The sequence below is a fragment of the Maylandia zebra genome, linkage group LG8 (genome assembly GCF_041146795.1).
Source record: "Maylandia zebra isolate NMK-2024a linkage group LG8, Mzebra_GT3a, whole genome shotgun sequence".
Classification (NCBI taxonomy): domain Eukaryota; kingdom Metazoa; phylum Chordata; class Actinopteri; order Cichliformes; family Cichlidae; genus Maylandia; species Maylandia zebra.
The window spans coordinates 15,152,944-15,179,321 of record NC_135174.1 but is presented as its reverse complement, the minus strand read 5'-3'; the positions used below and the strand labels follow the sequence as shown (position 1 = coordinate 15,179,321).

At 41.2% G+C, this 26,378-nt stretch overlaps 1 protein-coding gene across 2 annotated transcripts in view; it reads right to left on the bottom strand.

The window, feature by feature from the left end:
• Nucleotides 1-24,365, bottom strand: part of taok2b (TAO kinase 2b) — a 31,263-nt gene extending 6,898 nt beyond the window's left edge. The window contains exons 1-17 of one of the 2 annotated variants that reach the window (XM_004574611.3): nt 23,788-24,365; nt 19,244-19,384; nt 17,675-17,746; nt 17,486-17,587; nt 15,244-15,289; nt 15,048-15,144; nt 14,674-14,787; nt 13,496-13,587; nt 13,284-13,377; nt 12,720-12,801; nt 12,166-12,333; nt 10,928-11,134; nt 10,192-10,400; nt 9,844-10,021; nt 9,421-9,549; nt 9,069-9,272; nt 5,067-5,306 (exon numbers count right to left, since the gene is read on the bottom strand). In XM_004574611.3, coding sequence (XP_004574668.3) covers nt 5,067-5,306; nt 9,069-9,272; nt 9,421-9,549; nt 9,844-10,021; nt 10,192-10,400; nt 10,928-11,134; nt 12,166-12,333; nt 12,720-12,801; nt 13,284-13,377; nt 13,496-13,587; nt 14,674-14,787; nt 15,048-15,144; nt 15,244-15,289; nt 17,486-17,587; nt 17,675-17,746; nt 19,244-19,375 — 2,166 coding nt within the window. In that variant the 5' untranslated portion in view covers nt 19,376-19,384; nt 23,788-24,365. Of the gene's footprint in view, nt 1-1,395; nt 5,307-9,068; nt 9,273-9,420; nt 9,550-9,843; nt 10,022-10,191; nt 10,401-10,927; nt 11,135-12,165; nt 12,334-12,719; nt 12,802-13,283; nt 13,378-13,495; nt 13,588-14,673; nt 14,788-15,047; nt 15,145-15,243; nt 15,290-17,485; nt 17,588-17,674; nt 17,747-19,243; nt 19,385-23,787 lie in introns of those variants that run through there. The other variant, XM_076887471.1, reaches the window with a different exon arrangement.
• Between the last annotated feature and the right edge of the window lie 2,013 nt (nt 24,366-26,378).

The following is a 26,378-nucleotide window of genomic DNA, read 5'->3' as shown; positions in this document are numbered from 1 at the left end:
ATTTATATTTAAGAGGTTGGATTTATAACATTTAAATAAACATATAAGGAAGTCCTACTTAATTCCAGTGTAGTCAAAGCTCTGCGATGGTCTTAATGAGATGACTTGGCTTCTTTTATTTAAATAAATTTACCTTTTCTTGTTGCTTATGTCAATATTATTTCCCTCTGAAGAAAGTGCTTGAAATCAGAAGGGTCCGAGGGAGCAGCAAAGTTTAAGCCCTGCTTTGGTGATTTTACACAATCGCTGTGAACTTTTTCAGGTGCTCACATAAACCAGCAGCTGGACGAAACACACAGTACACAGTCTGCTCAAAAGTCCAAGGAACTAGTTTATTTTTAGTGTACTGAGAAATAGATTAAAGCATCACGTTGGCCGATGACTTACTGGGGCAAAGTTAAAGGCTGTGTGCAAGGAAAATGTAATACACTGATCCAAGGCAAAGCATGAACGCATGCAACTTAAATAAATAATGTAAAATACACGTTCTAAATAGGTAGGAAAAGGTTTTGCTGTCATAACCTAACATTTTGTGGTGACCTGATCTGGTCCTGTAACTGTTAATCATCCCTATGTGTGAGCTCTTTAATGCAAATGAATATTTTTAAATGCTAAAATATAATTATTTTGCTATCCATTTTTAATTCTACTCAAAAGAAAAAGGCAGGAGTTAATAGTAAAGCACATTATTGTTTAATTAAGGTGCCAAATTTCTTTTAAGTGGTTAAATGTTATGCTTGATTAATTTCAGACTTCTCGGAGACGCATCCGGTGTGGCGACTCAAATTTCTGTGTATAACAACATCAATTCAGTAATTTTTAAACACGTTTTGATGGACTTAAAGTTGTTTTGTTTTAATGACAGGCAGCCTGATACATTTGTAAAGCACTGTATATAAATGTATATATGTAAAAACACTTTCTAGGACCTTTAATCTGATGTTTATTCTTAAGAATGAGCCTTTATGTATATTTGTCAGGCGATAATAAATCAAGAGTTGTTTTCATGTACTGCACAAACTAACGAGTCATGTCCAAGAAAGACTGATCTCATTTCACTAAAACCTGATCAATACTCTGCTGTTAAACAAACGGCCCAGACCTCGAGCATAATCTGGGTCAGGTCGAATCAGACGATCGCCATTTAATCCCATAAATATTTGCAAGTCATAATCACAATTTTATGTTTATACTTGGTAATAATGTTTTTGGTGGCTTATAAATGGGGCAAAAAGGGGACGACAGACGACAACAGGAATGTGTGATGATACAGGAGGAATGAACAAAAAGGTAAAAAGGATTCTTTGGGCAGTGAGATAAGGAAGAAAGTAAGCAAATGGAGACATGATAATAATGGAAACAAAAAAAAAAAATCAAAAACAAACAAGACAATGATTTGAACACAAAAGAATTTATTTTTGTGTATGACAAAATGTTTCTCTATGCTTGCGAGCACACGGCTGTACAGTATGCCAACACTCATGCAGCTAAAATGAGAATAAAAGGATGACGAAATGTCTGCCCAACACAATGCAGCACTGCTCTTATAAATACTGCATTAATTAAATATATATATTAAAAAAAAACTCAAGGTGATATAACTCTGTGGAAACACTCAGTGTCACAACAAAACAGAATGCAGACATGTAAACATACACAAAAGGAACAAGTTACATTCAAATAAAACATTGATTGAAACTTTTCTTTTAAAGCTCGAATTGCAAGATGCAAAAAAACAACAACAAAAAAACCCAAAACACATTTTTTCCTTTTCTTTGGGTGAAAATACAGTTAAGACTGAGCTTTCCTACTCAGTACCGTCCCTCCACAAAAACAGCTCACATGTGGCGACACAAACAAAGCTCTTTATTCCTGCCTTTTTAAGCGCTAACGCATTTTACGAATTTGCTCCGGCTTCATTTACATGAACTCAAAGGATTTTGGCGTTTAGCAGAGACACAAACAGCAGAATTAACCGTGGGTTTCTTTTGGTCTGACTGACGCTGAGCTGAAATGATGAACTGACTGATCAGAAAGTTCATTTCCTTATCATTTCAGTCTTTTTTTTTTTTTTTAAAAGGCTCAAACATTTTGGTTTTCAGCTTGTCCGATTATCTTTGGGTTTGCTGAACCCGTAGGCCGGGTGAAGTGGAGTTGCGATGGGTGTATTTTTTAAGCTTCACGAGCTAAAATTGAAACGATCTTTTCATAGATATTTGTATTTCTTTAATACCTTTCAACACAGTGCAAAACAAAATATTGATAGAATCAGATATCTGCCTTCTCTTCATTCGACCTGCTCAGCCTCATTTTTCACATTCAGTAGTTTCAATCTTTTTACTATAATTCTACCTCAAAAGATTGTCTATATGGCTTCATATTAAATGAGTTACATTGAAATATTAAACAGTTTCTTATACTTTCACTATGCAAAAACATATCCTGATTATCCTGATTCCTCATGTTTCCGCTATAGATTTAGGATATCACTTCACAACAGACTCTTGAAAGCAGGCACTTCTTATTCCATTACTACGAGCGAAATGTTTACATGGTAAATCATAACAAGATTATTGCACAACATGCAATAAAACATAATAGTCATAATATCCAACTAGAATCTAGATGATGTATTCACTAGCTGCATGTATAATAATAATAATAATAATAATAATAATAATGTATAAACGTATTCTAGATCAACTGAATATGTTTTTTGTTCCAGCTAAATGGCCCCATACTTAATCATTTAAGACCAAAATATTAATAATTATTCCTCTCTGCTCTCACGATGGTCCGAGACGTCACCACTCAGCGGTTTATTGCACTTTTCAGTCGGCTGAGAGCTAGTGTTCAGGCTGATGTTAGTGAAATCATTGACGATCTTTCATTTTCACAGTACTTTGTGCTTTGGGGAGAGATATTACAGCCGTTGAGCTACATAACACTCTAATATTTGTTCGAAGCACTGAGGAAACAGCGCACCCTGTGAAGTAAGACAACTATGAAGAAGAACAAAAGATTGCACAAAAAATGGTCTCAAAAATAACCATAAAAAAAAAATATCTGTCTTACAAATTAAGAGCAAAATAATAAAAATTAAAGAAACTTCTAAAGGAACTTTTACAAAAAGCAAAAATAATGAAATATTAAAACTTCACTGGGTTTCATTCAGCAACTGTGGGTTCGACAGCTTGTTCAAGTTGCTCGAGCCAGCTCATTCAGTAATATGGCTTGTTATGTGCGTGCGCGCACACACACGCTTCTGGAGCCAGCGCACACAAACCTCTGTGTGCATACGAGTGTGTGGGTTAAATACGGCTCATCTTTAAAAATGTGACCAGTTTGAGTAACAAAGGAGACAATGTGGCCCAAACACGCAATGAATGGCTGCACAATGGCGTGCACACACACGCACGCTCGCACACACACATTCACACAATCTCACACCAAAATGTTCCCGACATGTCTCACTCTTGCTATCTCCACGGCCGAATTTTCCCCTTGACAAACCGTCCCGATGAAGTTCGTCTCAATCCACACTCCCACCTCGTCTCCTCACGAAACATCCTCTCCCTCTCTTCCCTCCTCTGTCTCTCCCTCTCTCTCCTCCTCCTCTCCCTCTGTCTCCTCTCTCTGACCTCCCGGGGCAGCAGGCGCGGTAACCTGCTTGGAATTTCCTTTTTCAAGATGCCAAGGGTTTGGAGTTTTATCCTGACCCTGAGCGGCAGCTTTTTAACGACCTGCCGGGCTAGTTTTAGCACTACCGAGTTAGCTAGATCTGCCAAGATGCCGAGGGGGCGTCTGCCGAAACGCTTCACCCACAGCAGGCCCTTGGCTACAAGAGAGGTGCTCCTGCATTGAGCCTGATACTCCAAGGCCAGGCTCTTTAGTGGAACTGGGATTTTGGACTGGCGAACGCCCCAGTTGCGGCCTGCTTTAGGAAACATCTCATAAAGGTTACGCTCAGCCATACCGCCCAGCACCGACTGGCACATGGCAAACAGTGGCCGAGGCAGGCGGAAGAGGACGCGCATGCAGAGGCGGTTGACTTTGCGGGGCGCGAGCTGGAAGAAATCACGGGCTGGCCTGACAATCAGGACCACGATCAAATAGAGGGAAAGGAAAATGGAGGGAGAGCTGAGGAAGGAGGCTGAGATGAAAATAATGGGGATGTAATAAATCCCCAAACTGATGGAGAGCCCTAAACTGAAGAGGCCATTGGCCCAGAGGCTGAGAGTCAGGTAGGTGGAAAGCGACAGAGAACAGCAGGAACGAAGGAAAAGGTACGAGAAGAAGAGCGCCAAGAAGGCGAGCTCAGCAGAGAGGAGAACGGATGCCACCGAGGGCAGGGGTGGAGAGCGGCGGAGGGAGAGGAGGAAGATGGAGAGCAGCAGCAAAGTGAGGTTGGAAGGCTGCGCAGCGACAGAGAGGGAGAGGAGGAGGCAGATGCCGTGAGAGAAGAGTGAGGGGAGAGAAGTCTGGGCAGGGGGTGCGGGTGGGGGTGAGACGGGTATGGGCTCCAGCTCCTCAGAGGCGTCAGGGAAGTAAAACTCTGACAACTCATCGATGTCTCGCTCACGCAGCCGCCTCTTTTCTGGGGACGAGGACAAGATGAGCTCCGACGGACAACCGTCAGCTACACCCCTGCCCTCTTCTTCTTCTTCTTCTTCGGTCTCTATGCGTGCAGAGTTACCATGATCCTCTTCGTACTCCCACTGCACTCCTTCTACTTCCCTGACTTCTGTCTCCTCTTCACCGACTTTCCACTCAACTACATCTTCTGATTTACTTCCCTCCTCGTCTACCTCGTCCTTCCCCTCAGCCACAGCGACACGCACACCCTCCACCTCATCTACCCCTCTGCTAAAAACTTCATCTTCATCATCTACTACTCCATCAAGCTCATCCCCAACATCATACACCTCCTTCGCCGCCACCTCGCTCTCCTTTTCTTCCTCTAGCTCCTCCCCCCCTCCCTCGCTGTCCCAGCTGCCGCTCGGCCCCTCTGTCGGCTCGCTCTTTCCCTCCTCGGGAGACCCCTGGCTCTGGGTGCTGTCACTCACTTTGAGGCTCTTGGGCTGTTGGCGGACCTCCACGGCGTGTTTCTGACGCAGCTCTTGCTCACGCCTCTTGTTATACTCCATCTGGTTGGTGAGCTCCGTCTGGTGTTGCGTGCGGATCAGCTCGGCCCGCGTACGCTGCACCAAACTCAGCTGGCGGAACTCCAGCTCCTGGGTGGATTCGTGGTGACGCAGCAGCATGGCACACTCCAAGTCCTTCAGAGTCTGCTTTTTGTTCAGATCCTGAAGAAGGAGAAGAAGAAAAAAAACAAACAAAAGATGCAGAAGGTGATTTGTAATACTGGGAGGACAGAAACCTGCAATAGCCACCAAAGGATATCTTGTATCAAGCTACAATTATTAAAAAGTATGAATTTATAGGTCATTTATTTAAAAAAAACAAACAAAAAAATTATTTTCTTTTTCAGCCATACTGTTGTAGATTTGCTGCTGCGCGTGGGATCATTGTCCTGTTGCATGAACCAGTTTCAGCCAAGCTTGTCAGACAGACGGACTCATCTGACTCTAGAATACTTAGAGATACACAGGAGTTCATGACTCAGTGACTGCAGGTACTGAGATCCTGTCGCTGAAAAACGAGTCCAAATCATATGCTAGTATGAGGTGTTTGTGCTGTTGGCTTTTCTCCAAATGTAGTGCCGTGCAAAACACGTCCACTTTAGTCTCACTTTCCAGAAGTCTTGTAGTTTATTCTGATGCTGCTTTTCAAGCCAAAGCTTTGCTGCCATGTTCTTTTTAGAAAGAAGAAGCCTTCTCCTGAAATCTCTTCCAAAAAAGTCATACATGTTTGTCTTTTTCTAATTGTACTGTCATGAACTTAATACTTGATACTAACTGAGACCTGAAGAGTCTGAGATGGTTTTTTGCACTCCCTCTAAATACTGCAGTTTGACTTTGGGATGAATTTATCGGGGCGTCCAGTCCTGGGAACAATGTTTTTCACTCACTGTAGAGCGATGGATGCAGGTTGTTTGGAGATTGCCTTCTAACCCTTCCCAGACTGATGGCAGCAACATTTACTTCTTTAACCCTTTAAGACCTACCATAGAACCAAGTCCACCAGAGCTTACTTTATATTTTTACATGCTGTAGTGCCATTTTTTGGAGCATTTCAAGTTGATATACATCAATACAACATTATAGCCCAAATTTTAACAATATGTCTGCATTAAGTGCATAGTAATTACATAAATTGCAATAAACTAAAAAAAAAATAATTTGAAAATCGTTTTTTTAACATATATTTCTAGTTAGAGAAATTTAAGAGGTTTATCCCTCAAAACTTTAAATACAAAAAAGTTGCACAAAATAGTTTCCCACCACAGAAAATTTATTTTGAGTGTCTTCATAGTTTTATTTTTGAAATACACCAATTTTTATATACTGCAAGAAAAACGAAAATAAATATTATAGTGTAAATTTGCAAAAAAGCATCATATGCATCAAAATAAACTATTTCCAGCAGTGCAATATGAGTCCTAAGCGTCCCAGAAACGACACAGAAAGTCATAAAGTCAAACATAACTTTTAAAAACACCAGTATAAGCTCACGAGGCCCTGATGGTAAAAAACTACATTTCCGCAAAATGACGTCACTTCCGGTTTCGGGCAGGTCATGGCGGACATGCGATAGTTCGCGCTGATGGACGTAGGAAGTGTTACAAACAGCCGATCGGATCGGCAAAGCGTGTTTCTGGAATATTATGTTTTTGTTCCTGCAAATGCTTTTTATGCAGTTTTTGCAAAGCTATATGTGGAAGGAAACCGTGACCGAGGACAAGCTGATGGCATAAGATGTAAGTACAACTCCTCCGGTTTCATATGCAAAAAAAACATTATTGCGCTAGCTTACGTGGTTGCAGTGCTACCGGGATTTAAAAGTAGTTGCGCAAAACGGAGCGTGCCCGCTCCGACCCGTTTTAAAGGGTTAAGATTGTTGTTGTGTTTCCTACGTGGCATTGTGTTAAACATCTGAATGCTTCAGCAAACTGACAAAACTTTTTAGATGTGCTCACACTTGCTCAGTTAATAAAGTGTATTTGTATATGTCTACACACACACACACACACACACACACACACACACACACACACACACACACACACACACACACACACACAGTGGGGCAAAAAAGTATTTAGTCAGCCACCGATTGTGCAAGTTCCCCCACCTAAAATGATGACAGAGGTCAGTAATTTGCACCAGAGGTACACTTCAACTGTGAGAGACAGAATGTGAAAAAAAAAAAAAATCCATGAATCCACATGGTAGGATTTGTAAAGAATTTATTGGTAAATCAGGGTGGAAAATAAGTATTTGGTCAATAACAAAAATACAACTCAATACTTTGTAACATAACCTTTGTTGGCAATAACAGAGGTCAAACGTTTTCTATAGGTCTTTACCAGGTTTGCACACACAGTAGCTGGTATTTTGGCCCATTCCTCCATGCAGATCTTCTCGAGAGCAGTGATGTTTTGGGGCTGTCGCCGAGCAACACGGACTTTCAACTCCCGCCACAGATTTTCTATGGGGTTGAGGTCTGGAGACTGGCTAGGCCACTCCAGGACTTTCAAATGCTTCTTACGGAGCCACTCCTTTGTTGCCCGGGCGGTGTGTTTTGGATCATTGTCATGTTGGAAGACCCAGCCTCGTTTCATCTTCAAAGTTCTCACTGATGGAAGGAGGTTTTGGCTCAAAATCTCACGATACATGGCCCCATTCATTCTGTCCTTAACACGGATCAGTCGTCCTGTCCCCTTGGCAGAAAAACAGCCCCATAGCATGATGTTTCCACCCCCATGCTTCACAGTAGGTATGGTGTTCTTGGGATGCAACTCAGTATTCTTCTTCCTCCAAACACGACGAGTTGAGTTTATACCAAAAAGTTCTACTTTGGTTTCATCTGACCACATGACATTCTCCCAATCCTCTGCTGTATCATCCATGTGCTCTCTGGCAAACTTCAGACGGGCCTGGACATGCACTGGCTTCAGCAGCGGAACACGTCTGGCACTGCGGGATTTGATTCCCTGCCGTTGTAGTGTGTTACTGATGGTGACCTTTGTTACTTTGGTCCCAGCTCTCTGCAGGTCATTCACCAGGTCCCCCCGTGTGGTTCTGGGATCTTTGCTCACCGTTCTCATGATCATTTTGACCCCACGGGATGAGATCTTGCGTGGAGCCCCAGATCGAGGGAGATTATCAGTGGTCTTGTATGTCTTCCATTTTCTGATGATTGCTCCCACAGTTGATTTTTTCACACCAAGCTGCTTGCCTATTGTAGATTCACTCTTCCCAGTCTGGTGCAGGTCTACAATACTTTTCCTGGTGTCCTTCGAAAGCTCTTTGGTCTTGGCCATGGCGGAGTTTGGAGTCTGACTGTTTGAGGCTGTGGACAGGTGTCTTTTATACAGATGATGAGTTCAAACAGGTGCCATTCATACAGGTAACGAGTGGGGGACAGAAAAGCTTCTTACAGAAGACGTTACAGGTCTGTGAGAGCCAGAGATTTTCCTTGTTTGAGGTGACCAAATACTTATTTTCCACCCTGATTTACGAATAAATTCTTTACAAATCCTACCATGTGGATTCATGGATTTTTTTTTTCACATTCTGTCTCTCACAGTTGAAGTGTACCTCTGGTGCAAATTACTGACCTCTGTCATCATTTTAGTGGGGGAACTTGCACAATCGGTGGCTGACTAAATACTTTTTTGCCCCACTGTATATATAAAAAATAAATCCTTCTCTAGATATTAGGTATAAACCTTAGTGTTCCCAAATAAAAGACCACTACATGCAAAACTTTTGCAACAACTTTTGAGTGCACCTAATTTTCCAAGCCATTAATATTTTGCTTGTGCATTACTGTTACACATAGATGACAAAATGAATTGCAAAAGTCTTAACATTTATAAATATTATAAAACAATATCAAAATAAAAATGATATTAATGTGCTTCAAAGGACTAAGAACAGTACCTCTCTGAGCAGGTCCTGCTCCAGGTTGTGGCGTGACAGCAGCATCTTCCTCTTGTACTGGCGACACTGCACCTCATAATACTGCCTCTGCCTCCGCAGCAGACCCGCCTCTTCCTCAGCCTGCCGCTGCTGCAGGCACTCCTTCTGATGCACCAACCACTCCTGCTTCTCCCGCTTTGGCGTTGACTGATTCTCGTTCAGTTCCTTGAGGAATAACAGCAGCGTTTAGCTCGGCTCGCCGTTTGTGCAGCATTATACTTACCCGTCAAAATGAACCGATTGCAAGTGGAGTGATGAAAAAGAAGACACTCATATATTTGTTGAAACATAATATGACAAAACTCAGAGGCACCTCTTTGAGCTGCTCTTTGCGCTGGCGATACTGTCGTTTCTGGGAATCCAGCAGGCCGGTCAGCTCCTTCTTTTGCTGCGTCAGAATGTGTTGCTGGAACTTCTTCTCCTCCGACACGACTGCCTTTCCCTGGAGGATAAAAGCCCAAAAACATTCACAATTAGTGATATTGAGTCTTATCAGTGCTCTTACTGAGACAACTCTCTGTATGCTGGTGAGAGAATGAAGACTTCTCAGTGGCTGCTACACTTTGGAAAGATCATCAACTTCATATGAAGCAGGCATGTGTACACTGAGCAATGTGAAAGTATTGACTAATATTAGCAAGACTAACAACATAGTGAGTATCAGAACCACACAGTGTTGTTTGATATTCATCACGTATATTTGAATTTATTATATTTCTCTGTGATCCTCGCTCACCTCTTTCTCCAGGATACCCTGGTGCTTCTTGGTGAGTTTTTCTCCTTCCACTGAGAAGCTGTTCCTCAAATTCTCCAGCTCTTTGTCCAATCTCAGCTGATGTTCGTCCATCTCGGCCTTCAGCTTGTTCTCCAGGCCCATCAGCTGCTTCTGGTGCTGACGCCGCATTCGCTTATACCTGTGAGGAGAAACACGGTTACCTAATGGCTAATAATCAGCAAGCATTACTTAACTAAGCATTTGAAGCCCTTTGTTTTCTTTTATTTGTATAAAGTTCAAAAACATGTGCAAATACACTTGTTTTGATTGTCCCGTAACACCATCAACAATTCACGACTGTGACCTCACCCGGACATCTGCTCTCTCAGTGCAGAGCCCTGCTCGTGTTCCTGGATCTGACGGGTGACCAGTGAGGCGGTCCTGATGGTGGCAAAATGGTCTCGGCCTCGTCGACGTCTGCCCCCTCCCCCCCCTCCTCCTCCACCACCAGCAGATGCAGCTTCTCGCTGAGAATCAACCTCTGGCTGATAGGGATCGTCATAGATGTTGTCATGGCTCTACAAGGTGGAGAAAATTAGAGCAATTAAAGGTGGCTACAAATGCAAAGTTTTATCTCAACTCAATGTCATCCTACCGCTTCAAATAAATGAAACTAATTATTGCCAATGCAAAAACTCCCAGGAGGCTGCGCGCTTAGCAAGTCTGCTACCAGGCATTTGTTTTGTAGGTGTCACACTGCCAATCTGCTGTGCATCTGGTCCTGCTTTTGCCTTCCTTTTCCTGTAGGTGGCACCAGATTGCGCTTATAAAACAGCTTCTCCTTTGGCTCATCTAAACTACAATAAAAAGGTAAAATAGCCCAACTATAAGTATCACTCGATGCTTTTAGCCTGAAAGTTACACGTCTCTCAGCAGATACACACCAGACTCACACTTAACACTGCAAGCCTGAGTTTGGGGGGGCCCCAAACAAGCCCCAAGTACCCTTCAGCATATGGGTCACCAGCTTATCCAGGTGAGTGATTGAGGGGTTAGACTGTTAAACAACACATCCACCCACAGACGTGTTAACACGTGGACTGACCAGCGGCTTGTGCAGGACGGAGCTATTGGAGGTGACGGTGTGCTCTCCCTCCTGCATCATGGCCATCTCCCCACTGTCATCAGAGCCGTCTGCCAGACTGTTGACCGAGCTACTCTGGGAGCTGGCGCTGATGGACATGGATGGCAGAGAGTGAGAGCTCTCCATGCTGTTGACTGTGCCGGTGCGCAGCATGTACTGCTCCACATCCTGGAGGGGAAAAAATAAAGCAAGTTTTTGCTAAAATAATGACAAAGCTCTAAAAAAATAAAAAAATAAAAAATAACAAATGGAGTCTGTGATTGAGGGTCATTTGCTCAGTGGGACTGTATTAAAGAAAAAAATGATACTGAGCAAACATATTTAAACATCCCAAACAAATGCAGGTCTGATAGATTGAACCACAGTCGCTATTCTTTCATTTACTTTTGTTTAAACGGCCATCAAAGAATTAAATAGATAAAAAAGTCTTTGTATGAGGACAAAAGGGTCTTATTTACCTTACGTCTTTATTCTTATAGTAACCAGTGCCTGTATTTACCTCAACTGCAGACAAGAATAGGCCTTTAAAGCAGGTTTTCAGTAGAAGCAGACACATTCATGCGCTTTGTGTGCATGAGTACAATTGTTCATGTTTCAAGACTCTTATTTGCTCTGTCAACATTACTGCGTTATGCTGGGCCAATCCTGTTTCTATGAGATTCTGTTTAAAATAAATAAATAAATAAAACTGCAAAATATCATCACCATTTGCCCCATTTTCTCATTTGTGGATTAAATAATTACCGTTGGACTCTGGCTTTATTTACAATTGCAATGCAATATAAACAGCAGCAGTTTATATGAAGCAAATCCAAAACAAAACATCGTCACATGTCTCTTGACAGAAGCGCTTTCTTTAATTTTACAAAAAAAAAAAAAAAAAAAAAAAAAAAATCAGGAGACGAACTCAAATATTTAAAGAGAGCTTAAATGAAGAGATGACCCCAAAGAGTGCTGCTTGGTATTTGTTAATTGTACTTTCATGTTTCAGCTTTCTTAATCCCCTTTCACATATGAAGCAGCTGTTCTCATGTTATGTGCCTGTCTGATGTCATTAGCCATTTCTGGGCCCAAACACTCTCTGTGGTTTCACTAATAAGAAAAGAAAACTGTCCACTTATCAATATTAGAGGCTTGTTTAAATAAAATAAAATAGGATAAAAGCATTACAGGGTTGATACGTCATCACCCTTTCTTACCTCTTCCTCATCGCCACCTTCAGGTGCGGGACCATTGTGCGCCTCATGAAAGAGGATTTTCTTCATCTTCCGGTACTGAAGGTTGTCCAGCTCACGAACAGCATCCTTGGTCCGTGCAATCAGGTCCATCACAACTGTCATGGGACGCTCTCTGCATAGGAAATGGTGCTGGGTGGATGGAGGGTTGAAAGAAGGGGTGAGATAGACAGTGACAGGATGAAATACCTCAGTCTGACAGTTAAAAATACATAGACATGCCCATCACCAAAATTATACATCCAAGTAAAATAAAATCATTGTTTTTCATTTAAAAAACAAAACAAAAAAGAAAAAAAAATACAACAACAGAAAAAAACCTTCTTGGTGATTTTTTGCTTGCACACTGAACCTTCACTCAGTGTTTTCCTTCAAGCCTAAAAATCTGTTTTGAATTTAAAGCACAAATTTCATTATTTGTCCAAAAACAACAAGCTGAAAAGAAACTGCTAGAAATAGAAGAAAATATATTTCATTCTATTCTCTCAGTTAAAGATTAATCACACGGCTGTTTGTACCTTGAGCAGCACATCAGAGGTAGGTCTGTCCTGGGCGATCTTCTGCAAACAGGAGTCCACGAAATTGCGGAAATAATCCGACCTGAAAATTTCCAAAACGTCATGATTATACATATAATTTAAGCAATGCATACTGCATTATTACACATATAATAATCTTAATTATGTTATAGTCCGTTAAAGCGGCTTGAGAGATTTGTTAGCTCAATTAAAACTCAGAAAGCATTAAAAATGTCCTGATGTGGAGACAAACTGGTTAAAAAACAGCAGTAAGTGTCCCATGAGAAATACTGAAGGGTTTGTCCACAGTTACCTGAGATGATTCAAATAATGTAACAATTTAAACACTGATCTATAAGCATGGCAGCAAACTCAAAGTGTGAGTTCATCCCCATGTTCAAAAAGCCTTAATAACAAGTCATTTTTATGAAACCTATTTTTTTTATTTATGTGTATGTGTACGTACACACACACACACACAACCACACACACACACACACACAAAACTAATTGTGAAATAAATGACAGAAAGACACAGGTCTGTTGCAAAGCTTCGTCTCTCACCAGTGATTAGACTGCAACACAGGGCTCTCATTCTGGGCGATGTGGTATAAGGCACTCATAGCATTCATGTTGAACAGAGGAGGCTTCCTTTCCGCTGCAGAATCACAAAGCACGACATAGCGTGACAGAGAAGGAGAGGCAGACAAAGAACACTTTCAGCTTTGTGAACACAAAGAGAGACACTTGTGGAGCACTGTATGGCCATCTCTTACCCAGCTCTATGCAGGTGATGCCAAGTGACCACACATCCACCTTCCCGTCGTACTGACCCTCATCCATGGCTAAGATCACCTCAGGGGCCATCCTGGGTGGAGGAAACAACAACAACACATCAGCAGTAATTCAGCCATTTCCAGCCCTCTTCCTTTGATCCAGCACACAATGGCACCTGGTGGCTCACTGTTGTTTCCAGCATCTGCCCCACCTAAACAGGCAGCGTTAGCTTTATGCTCATGTAGAGTAACAACAAATAATTCTGGCTGCTGAACGGTGAGAAGTAGGAGTAAACTACTTGGTGATTTAACCTCCTCAAATACACTTGAAAAGATTGGAAAGGAAAAATTCGGTGGCAGAATAACCTTTTTTTTTAAATTAACAACTTAAAATTAAACACATGCTCATTCTACAGATCAAAGTTTTTCCCAGTGTGAACTGTACTCTGCCTGCTTTGAATGAATTTGAATGCGACATTTGGGTGGCCACACCTTGCTTCACAAATGTGAGTAGCGTTTAGTCAGCTATCTTAGGTTCAATGCAAATTAAAGCACGTTACCCGCATGATTAGAGACTATAGTTTATCTAGACACCAGCAGTACGCTAGATATTAATGAATATTTAAATTGTCAACATCGGAGGAAATATATCTGATTTTACAAAACCAACACACACAAGTTAATGACAACATTTAAAGATTTCGACTATATTTACATGTACGAAACCTCTACAATGTGCAAACAAGCTCATTTAAGAGTGCTGCTGCTTCTCACTCGCCTTTACACTCAGTGGACAAAATAGACGCCACATAACAGCCATGCTAACAGTCTGAAAAGCTCATTTCGCCTGCACAGACATGACATCATTGTCTTAGGGATATCCTCTTTCTTTGACATCACACAAAGCTAGGAGTAGAAAAAAAAACAGTGAAATGGAGAGCTCAGAGCCTGAGATTACTTATACATACACTGACCTCAGTATTTGAACTTTAACATGAGCTTCTATGATTGTAACAGAACAGAAAGGAAAGATAAAATACGGCAAAACATCACAGGTATGTTTTAACCCCTTAACGCCTAGTGTATCATATTTCACACGCACGATTTTGGTTAGTTTTTGAGGCTTCTTTGAGAATCCACAATGAGTAGGCCAGTGAGACACTGGTTTGATGTTTTACCAGTAAGGTGTTCCCACGAAAGAGTTGGCTGGAGCGACAATAGAGGCCGAGCCAAAGTCTCCCAGTTTGACCTGACCTGGCTCTGTCAACAAGATGTTTCCGGCCTTCACATCCCTGAGAGAGAAACGATCAGACAGGAGAAAATGACGGGTCAGGAAAAACACGACGGAGACAAAACAGTTTGAGAGAAAATGCATTGTTGGAGGCTGGGGAGCAGCATGATGCACAGTGTGTAAGCACAAGCACCATTGCATAAGCTTATCTCAGGCAGCACAGTTTGTGCTTTCTCCCCTCTATTTGTTTAGTCTCTTGTCAGAAGTGTGGGGGAGGAGAGCAGAATAGATCCAGATAAGTGAGAAATGAATAGGGGTTACCTGTGAATCATGTTGTGAGAGTGAAGATACACCAATCCCTGCAATGCACCATGGGTTATGGCAGCTATCTCCACTTCCTGCAGCGGTTTCTTGTGGACTGAGTGAAGAGAGACATTTGGGAATATCAGGCAGTTTATGTGAACGTAAACTCAAACGGGTAAAACGGGTTTTGTCATTACTCATTTGTCTTACTTACCTTCTAAAAGGTCAGAAGCTGAACCCAAGCAGTACTCCATCACCAGCTAGAAGAGAGACAGGGTGGAGTGTTAAACCAAGAGTACACTTGGTGTTAAAAACTTTGTCACACTTGACCTAGGCGGGAAGAGCTTTTTTTGTACCAGAGACTTCAACCCATTTATCAAAGTTTTAACACTGCTGTCAAACTAAGGTGGAGTCCGAGAAAGTGTTCTCATGTCCACCTCACAATGGAGCTCTGAGAGCCAAAGTATGCATGAGATGTAAAAGCTAACCATCCCACATAATGTAACATTATTTAGGTGTCTATAGACGACAGCACACCTTCAAAGTGAAACATTTTAAGCCTTTGTTTTAATTTTGATGATTGTGACTTATACCTTGTGAAAATCAGACATACAGAATATTTTTATACGTGGTTGGAGCTCCGTTACCATGAATCACTGCATTAATGCAGCATGGTGTACAGGAAGCCCAGGCTGCTCTGATAGCTGCTTTCATCCTGTCTGTATTTTTGGGTCCTCATCTTCATTTTGACAATAACAACACAGACACTCTGGGGTTCAGGTCAGATGAGCTGGCTGATCAATGAGGCACAGCAATACTGTGGCCAGCAAACCATTTGCTAGTAGTTTTTGTACTGCGAGCAGGGGCTAAATCCTGCTGGAAAAGGAAATCACCATCTCTCTCCATAAAGTTTGTCAGCAAATTAAAGCACAAAGTGCTCCAAGTCTCCAGGTGGGTGACTTTGTTGACTGTAGACTTGATAACACAGTGGATCAACTGACACCAACATGAGGAGATGACATGGCACTGCAGAAACTTCACACTGGACTTCAAGCATCTTGGATTTTGTGCCTCTCTACTCTTCCTCTAGTCTTTAGGACCTTAAATTTTACTTTTATGTGGAAAGAGAAGCACTGAGCAGCTGTCCAGTCCTTTTTGATGTCGTCTCCGGTTCAGGAGTGACTCGATATTAGGAATGCTGAAGTTGTAGCTGCTTTCCTGGAGACGTACTGACACCAGCCTCAGTCCACTCTTTGTAAAGTCGCCCAAGTTCTTGAATTGATTTTCTTGACAATACCATTGAGGCTGCAGCCATCACTGTTGTTTGTGCAAAATGCCATTAATATGCTGTGATCGAGCACTCTGCGAACAGCCAGACGTTCAGCAACAACATCCTGCGGCTTCCCCTCCTTGTGGAGTGTATCAGAGATCATCTGGAGAACAGTCCAGTCGTCTCTATAACTGTGGTTACATGTACTCAACTATATAGAGAGACGCACTCAATGCCACTGTTCAAACACTAATATACTAAAATATTGTAGTTTTATTACAAGGGCTGCTCATTTCCATGCACTACAAGGCATACTCACACAAAAGGCTTTTAATACTTTAATTTTTGGATGAATATGTAAAAAAAACAAACAAAACTTTCACTTCATTCTAATTTTCTGAAATGCACTAATATGTTTTGTTAAAAAACACACCAGTTAATTACAATGATGTCATTTTTAGAGCTTTTTTGTTTTTTGCCACATCAACTTTCTCCAGGGACTGAGAGCCTTTTGAGGATATCTGGAACGAAACACTGCTTTTTGGCTGCAGAAACCAGAGACTATATTTAATTCCTGCAGTCACAGTGAAACAAACAGACTCTGTGGCAACTGCAACTTGCCTCAAGCTGCACAGAAAAAAGGAGGAAGTACCAGAAACCGGTTTCAATATTAGAACAAATGGTCAACGTTTCATGTTTTTATTCACACTGAAACAAAAGGCTGCTCTCTTCCTGATTGAGAGAGAGAGAGAGAGAATGTGAAAGACGGAGCTAAGGGGGGAGAGTAAGTCGAGGGGTGAGAGAACCAAATTTGATGGTTGTTAGGATCTCAAGTTGAAATAAAAATAAAACGATAAATTGAGTATTTATTTATCAATCACAGCACTGCTTTTACTCATCTTTGACATTTTTCAAATATAGTGAAAATGAACACAGGAATACTGCAGAGGGGACAAAGTTCTGGGTGTATTTTTACAATCCATTGGTGGCCCAAATATGTGCATAAAAAAGAAATGTGTTTAAAGTGGATGCTGAAATATCCCCAACTATATTCTTTGTTTTATTTTTTAAATGTGTGGTACTGGGAATGTTAACATCTTTAACGACCTCCTAAGCAAGTCACTTTTAAAATCATTCATTTGATTAACACAACACTGATGAGTGCACAGCTTTTGCACACACTCACCCAGGCTGTGTGCTCTCTCAGGTAGCAGCCACGGTACTCCACAGTGTTGGGGTGGCGCAGTTTCTGGAGGAACTTCACTTCCTTGATGATATCCTGCCATTTCTAGGATACGAGCAGAGCCTTCATCACTCTATCCATAAGATATTACATCTGCAGCAGACCAGCCATTAGAGAGTCGCCAGGTCTTACCTCATTGGACTGTTTGCCACTATAGGACATCTTCTTGATGGCCACCACCTCATTTGTGCGGATGTCGTGGGCCTAGTAGGGAAAATTTAAGGACAACATGCAGTAAATTTTTTGAAGCTTTGGATGCTGCTCGAACCATCTTTGTCACTATTTCTTTAAATAGCACAGACGCCCTCGCCTTGTTTTCTTTTCCTTCCACACAAAGTTAATTGCAAGCAAAACTCAAACACTTAAACCTGGCTGAGAGCATCAGTGCAGCATTTATTCCACAAAGCACTTGAGACACATCCATCAATGCTCCTCACATTAAATACAACAAAGAAATGGCCATTACATAAAACGAGCATTTCTGCAGAGCTTCCTTCCCTCTTCTCCTCTGCCCTCCTATCATCCCTTCATCCATGACTGGCTGCTTTTCACCCTTCATTAAACAGGGACTTTTATCCTGCTCTGAAAAGTTGTTCTCCTTCCCCGACTTGCACTGTGTTTTTACTTTTTCCTTCTTCTTTCATCTTCAGTCGACAGGTTTATCCAGCTTGTGCTCTTAATAGAAGTACCGCCATCTGTCAGCTATTCTTCTTTGCTGCGCTTAGCTTTTCTTAGCATCAATCACTCCGACTTCAGCAAGATTTATAGCAGTAATTACATTTGAACCAAGTGAAATCTCCCCAAAAAACAATGCAAAAATCAAAGTATGAAATTTTTTTTAAATTACGCTATGAAAATTTTGCCTGTCCAGGTTTTTGTTGTTTAAAATGCGCCTATGCACATAAGCACGACTGGCCTGCATGTAGTTTAGGTAATGAGTCATGTTACCTTACTTAGTAAGATCTTTTATTTATAGTAACTTCCTATGAGGGAAGTAATAACCTCTCAGGTGGGCGCTGAAATGGTTTATATGCAGGAAGAACTGAGCCTACACTGTTGTCTATGGCGCCAAAACACTGATCAACTTACATAAGAAGAAAAACAAAGCCAGAGAAATAATTAGACATTAATAAGACGATAATATATATACAAAGGTAATGATTTTCATTTCACCTGCATTCTCATGCTTACATTATATAAATTCAGTGAAGAACAGCTGTATACAACATTATGAACACCATGCTAACTACTCAGAGACTGCAGTCTTAAATTTATAACAAGCAGAGCACTTTTTAAAGTTTGCCAGATGACTGAGTCAATGTGTGACTGAAAACTAAAATATCATCCAAACTCCAGAATTCAAAAACCGATTTTCAGCGTACTCAGTCAGCGTTATTTGTCCGTAGCCTGTCCCCATGTTTATATGCCTTCAGGTAAGCTGCATGTTAAAAACACATACCTGAACATTTTCCTACTACTGAATTCAAACGAACATAACTACACACCTACAACTCTGTTGCAGAGCTGACAAAGATCAAACACACAATTCAAACCGATAAATGAACACAAGTATCTGAAATCACATTAAGTAACAGGCCTTCACATTTAAGCCTGCACTCAGGGGAAAGCACACTTAAGGGCTCTTGTGTGCACTCTATCACATTTCTATTAAAGAGCCAAACCCTAAGAAAACTAACTTACAAAGTACACTGCTCCGAAGCTCCCGTGGCCGATCTCCCTCAGGTCCGTGAAGAACTTCTCGGGATCCTCCCTCGAGAAGAGCTCAGCCACCTCCGGGTCCTTCAGGCTCCCGGCCCGCACACTCGACGGCATGGCCAGCGCCTGGTGAGCGTGGAAGAGACACACTGGGTGAGCATCTGTTATTTGGAAAGGATACCAACATTTGTGCTGAAAGCACGAGTTGCCTCGGAAACACGGTCTAGTCTGTCACATGAAGTCGACACACTTAGATCTCTGTGGTGGAAATTGTTGACACTGATGTCACTCATGCCATTTAAAAAATATATTGTTCTCAACCAAAGATGAAAGGGGAAAGCAGTACAAAGCACAAATCTGGGCTTACACCCATGTTATTTCTTTTCTTTCTTTCTTTTTAAGGAAATACAGAATTTCTCTTACATATCATCTAATCATTTAAACCCTATTAATGCTTTTTCTTCTTCTCCTACACAGATATTTTCATGTATTGCAGAAGACTGTCTTGTAATGTACGTACGAAGCTTGCAGAATTGCAGCACTATATCAAAGGATGGTCCTGATCAATTTCTTGAAGACCTGGAACATCTTTTTAATGTTTCTAAAATGTGTGGCACGCTGCACTGAGCAGAACACTGCACACACAGACTGCTGCGTGTGGCTAACATAAGCAGTGTTAGCGTTCTCTCCTCGTGGGGTAACGTCCACACACGTGAACAGAATGTGCTTTTGCATTGCTACAGCAGAGCTCTTAGATACCAGTTTACTGTGACACAACCTACATACATCCTTTTTCTCGTGATCACAATACTGCAGAACTGCACCGGCTAGGCAGGGCTGCCATCCACACTTCTTGTTCACAACTTCCCATCACACAGAGAGGAGTCAAGCCGTCTGCCAGAGCTGCAGTCCTGGCTACTAATGGGTGGCTGTGTAACATCTTAGATCCAACAGTTAACTAGCATTAAATTATACATTGTAAAATACTAGTTTTTCAGTTGCAGGCCAGCGAGAACAGCAATATTCAATTGCAATGCATCATCATGCAATCATAGCCTCCTGAGACCCGGCCTATTTGTTAATGTCCTCTGTAGTGGACACACAAATAAAAACAAAAACAAACAAACATCAACTGAAAGATATTTTTCACTTCACATGAGGATGCGCCAACTTTCCCACCAATGTGACCAACACACTGCTCTGCAGATCCATCCATTATTTGCTGTTCTGCTTCTTAGGAGCAACCCACTTTGGTTTATACTTATAAAGTAGAATAGAAACCCTCATATACTGATTAACCAATGCTGATCCTATAACATATTCACGTGAAGGCCCCATCCTGTAACCACCTGCCACACCTCTTTGGTGTGGCAGTGTGTGCTGCCACACCAAAGAGGCCCCTTTGATCATGTCATGACAGGTGGGATCTTTTATTTCTTGGTGGCACAAAAGTGACTTTTATGGTTTTAATCTTGTGGCTCATCAATGTGCATATGTGTGAAAAGAGCTCATAGGACTCCATGGTGTAATCAGCAGCCACCGATTAAATGCACTCTAAAAAAAGCAGAAGTTTTGACAGTTTGCTGGTCTGGAGCATTCAGATGTGTGTTAACACAATGCCACAATCTTCCCAGCAGGGAATGTCCCAACAAATTCAAGATCAGACCATTAAATGCTCAGAAGAACAAAAACAAGAACTCTACAGGCCCCAGTTAGCATTTTAAATGTTAAAGTTCATGACAGCACATTGGCTTGTTTGGAAGAGTTGGCAGGAGAAAGCTTCCTCTCTCTAAAAAGAAGCTCATAGCTTAGGTTTTCAAAGCAGCATGTGAACAAACCACAAGACTTCTGGAGCAATGTGCTTTAGACAGACGGGACCAAAGTGGAGATGTTTTGCGACGTGAGGAGAAAACCAGGCGGCATATCAGCACTAACACCTCATATCGACGATAAAGCGCGGTTGAGGAGGTGTGATGATATGGGCTTGTTTTGCACAGGATCTGGGCACACTGCAGTCAATGAGTCAACCATGCACTCCTCTGTATACCAAAGTATTCTAGAGTCAAATGTGAGACCATCTGTCTGACCGCTAAAGCTTGGCTGACATTAAGTCATACAACAAGACAGTGATCCCAAGCACAGCAGCAACGTGTGGGCAAGAATTTCCCCACAATCATGTGAGAGACTGATAAAGTCATACATAAAACCATTACTTCAAGTTATTGCTGCCAAAGGTGGCTCTACAGGCTACTGAATCTTTGTCTGTCTCTACATTTATGGTGAACATGGCTGGCCACACTTACCGCTGTATGACTTTTTTTTTTTGTTTAACACTGAGATTTGTGACTCCATAATGAAGTGTTTTATACATCTGCCTAACAAGCAAAAGCTCTCTGGTTCGATCCCAGGAAGAGAGAGAAATCAAACAAGTGGAGGTAGCCTTCTATTTATTCGCTGAAATAAGATATACGTTTTTTTAATTGCTATATTTTCACCAAACACAGAATATATGGCTTTAGCTTCAGTACAGGGAAACAAACATCATTTTTGAAGCACATAATCAATTTTAAAGATCCAAAATGATCTTAAAATGGTAGATGCAACATCTTTTTCCTCGAGTTATTCTTTCTTTAATGGCTTCTTTAATCTCCCTAACACATGAAACTATGATTTAAAAAAACAAAATGCTGAACAAAAGACTGCTCTCATACAATGATGTTGTCATTGGTCCTTCAGCAGCCCGTGCACAAAACCACACAGCAACTGCGACAAGATAAAAGGTGTGCTTCTGTTAAAACTGAAGAACAAAACACAGACGGGTAGGTTGAACAACCAGGTGGGCTGGATTGCTTTTCTTTTCCTATCAAAATGTTAACATAGTGACTCACACTTGGTTTGATTTGCATTTGTACACACTTGCACAGTATTCTGATAGGCCTTATAGAAATACATGAATTAAAGTTCATATGATTATAAGGAGAAGCAGGCATCAAACTGACTGTGTAGTGTATTGCAGAGCATCAGTGAGACTGGATTTCTGAGGCCGATACCAACAGCCAAGAACTTCAAAAGACCAACTGCAATATATTGACAGGATCTCTTTTCCCCCCTAAGCCGTTTCTTTCTTTCTTCTTAATGAACTGTGACCAACAAGCAAATTGAGGACTACATTTTGTAGCATTAACTTGGCCCTGTCTGACTTTCCATACAGCTTTCGAAATGTTGAAAACCACCAGACAACATCAGGCCAAATTCCACATAAAAACTGCCAACCAGTTTAGCAGCCCCATGCTTTGCTTCCTGTGTGGGAACAACATGACAAGATTTACCAGTTTTAAGTAGAACACCATGTAACTATGCTTTGGAGAGCTATCATGAGCAAAAACAATGATATGGCTAAATGGGTGAGGAAGACCACGTTTAAATATGTGGGCGATTACTACCCCACACTAAAAGTATGTCCTACTGAGAGAGCTGATATTAGACTATAAACCTTGAAATAACAAAGATGAAACGTGATGTCTGTCTCTGAATTCTAGCAAGAACCATCAGATGTTTTCTGAAGGTCAAAATCAACGCATTCTTATATGTGAACCAATCCCCACCCCAACCCCCAAGTGTGGTTATGGAAAAGATATTTTTTGGAAATGCTGAATAAATATAGCTGATATATCTTTACCAAAGAAAAAATATTGGAAAAGCCAACTGATGATACACTCACATGCACAGTACAATGGTGAATGTTTTTGTGTAGCTGCAGTGCAGATAACAACTTCTCCCTGGTGTCAAAGTTAGCAGCCTGGAACAAGTTAGGTCATCATGAGTCATTAAGATTTTATCAAGGGTTAACACCTTGATAAATGGGCAATGGCAGCTTTTGCAATTTTGTAAGTTCACAGTCACCAATCAAGCTCAAGTTTTTTCCAAACCCTTGAACATGAAAATACCAAGACTCACTTGGCCATTTTGATTCTGACAAACGGGAAGCATTAGGTTCCCTTTAAAAATGGGAACTTCTCTGACGACTGTAACTAAGGCAAAAGGAAGCTTGTAATCATTTTAACTAAACCATCCATGTCTCGTTAACGCCACACAACGTCTGCCACAATTACATGGTTTCACCAATGATTCTCTCTTTAACATACATGCATTTTATAACATCAGAGAAGCACAGACCTATTGTGCAAAACATGTCTACTGTGTTTGACTGGTCAGGCACATAAGCAATTATCCATATATGTGCTTGCCATCAGCATCAGCTGAGCGAGCTAGACGGCTTTTTGCACTCGGCTGCTCAATTAGGCTACCCAAGCTGCTGCTTTCTATAGAAATCCACATGTATTCAACAGCAGCTTGACAACAACTCAAGAATGTTCAAGGTGCAGGCCAACAACAAGCTTCCACGTCAATGTCAAACTCCCCAAGATCTGAAAATCAGGCAGCTAATCATGCTAGCCGGTGTCTCCCCTGCAAACGGGGTGGGATGCGCTCACAGCCCCGCATGTTGAATGATTTATAGCACGTCTTACCGTGGCTTTTGGGATCCACTGTAGCTAGCTCTGAAGCTAGCTAACCGGCCTGCCTGGAAAATAGTGGTCTTCACTCCTCTTTCCTCGGTGCTGGTGTCTATTCAACACCAATAAACCACATTCTGCCTGTCGATGCTTTTACTTAAACCCCTCTCCATCCTGATGCCCCCAGTCAATTGGACAGCTAGCAGGCGTGTGCGACTTGACATGAGTCAAGTGGCAGTCAGTTTAAGTGACAGCTAGCTAGACCGACGCCTGCCAGCTAACCTAGCAGCAGCGTCGACGTCCAGAGAAAATCAGCGGCTAGCTCTGGCTGCTGTTAGCACCAGCGCTAACTAAATAACGCAACGCCAGGAGCTGCCGGGGACGCTTTCAGTGGGAGGCTGGTGCATTCAAATGGACAGCTCCGCTCCGCTCAGCACTGTGCACTGTCATTACGATAATGTTGTCGGCGGATTTCATCAACAGTTCGTGTTATCCCCATTTTGCTCGACTCTCATCCGTTTTTGTTCAGGACTTCATGATGGCGGAGCGGGGCGGGAGCCGAGCGGAAAACGGAAGTTGCTCTTCTTCGACGCCTTTCAAACGAACACGTGAGGTGTAAATAGTATCCTCACGTGGCCGAGGAGGTTCGCAAAAACATAACTGAACTGGTAAGAGCAGCTCGCATTATTTATCAGGGTTCGTATAGTTAACTAATGTGGAAGCGTATTTCAGTCAAAATAAATAAAACAAAACAAAACTATGACCATAATTTAAATATTTAGGACAGGTATCTCAAAATTTCAGATTAGGAATCTCAGAATTAGACAGATAGAAAGGAACTTTATTAATCTACACTTGCTACGGCCGCAAAATGATCAGAAATAACAAGATAATTGTGGATATATTAGAAAACAATGAAAAAAATAAGGCGCAAAAATGCTAAAACCGCTAAAAACAATCAAAAGACATGTAAAAAGACAATAAAATAAAATAAAGCAAAAATAAAATATAGGCTAATATATACACTAAAAGACCTGTCACAGTAATTATATGTACATAAAGTGCAATGTGATAATAATAATAATAATGGATTGGATTTATATAGCGCTTTTCAAGGCACCCAAAGCACTTTACAATGCCACTATGTGAGTGATTTCTCAGGTATTTATGTGCATATTGAACAGTCGGATTGCTTCCAGGACAAAGGACCTGTGTTGGTACTAGGTCCTACACAGTGGCTGTAACCGTCTACTGCTGAAGGAGCCACTCATGGCCTCCACAGGCTCATACAGGGGTGAGATGTCTTGTTCGTAATGGACATTAGCTTCGGCTAACATCCTCCTCTACTGATTCTAGAGGACTAAATGATTCCACAAAGCATCAAGTGGTATAAAAATCTCTTAGTAATGTCCCACATAAAAAACAAAACAAAAACAAGGCTAAATAAAATCAAGTTATATCTTCAAGACTGGAAGTAAAATTGCTTCAAAGTACTGTTTGAATTGTAGTAACTATTCTGAACTCCATCCATCCATCTCCTTTGACTTACTTTAAATAAGGATCGCAGGGGCTCTGGGGCCTATCCCATTGATAATAGACTCTCAACATTCATTTTATGCAATTTAACTGTGAGAGTTTGGTAAGTTTTCCCTTCTTAAACTACTTGGACTTGTTCAGTAGTTTCAGTAGTAATTTCAGTTGTTTTAATGCTAATCTTTCTGCAGTCATCCTGTAAACAGCACGTGTACCATATGGGATACAAAACAAACGAATGAATGAATGAAATCTTTATTAATCAGACAGACGCTGTAGAAATCTAAAGATAAAAGTTCATATTATATGTAAGACCAATTTTGTAAAGTTGCTCTTACAAATATAGATAAAATGTTTTAATATTAGCATGTATTAATGATTTGTAATAACACAAATAATCATCTGCGTCCAGAAAATGTTATTTCTGAAAAAAATGCATTGCAAAATTACATAAAAGTCCACTGTTGCTATAAATCAACCATCAACTCATGCTGACTGATTGTCAGCATTGCCTGAAACACACACAGCAAGTACGAGAAAACACCTTTGGTGCACGTATTTTTATATTGGCCTACATTATGTCCTTAAACATCTGCAGGCCAGCCTCATAAATAGATTACACAGTAGATTGCGTGTCCTCTTCGATGTGCTCCTTTGTGAAGGTGAGAAAAAATTAATAAATAAATGAGAGGATTTGATTCAGAAAACAATAATTAAGCTCTCTTAATAATTACATCATACATAGTGATGTAAGTATTTAAAGCTTAGCTCAGTGCATATTAATAAAGTTGTTTATTCTTTCCTTATCATAGTGGCCAGCATTTGGGATGACAGATCATTATGCAATCTTTATGGAGAAATTTCTGATGCTATAGCGTGATGAGATTGCGGGATTTTTCCAAAACTACTATATAATCCTTACTGAGAATTAAAAATGCTACATAGTGATGCTGTTGCATAACCTAACAGAAGGACAGACATGTCTAGCAGTGACCTACCAGCATCAGTAAGCCATTATTTAAAATCAAGACCAGTACATAGGCTACAATGTTTCAGGTATTTGTTACCAGTGT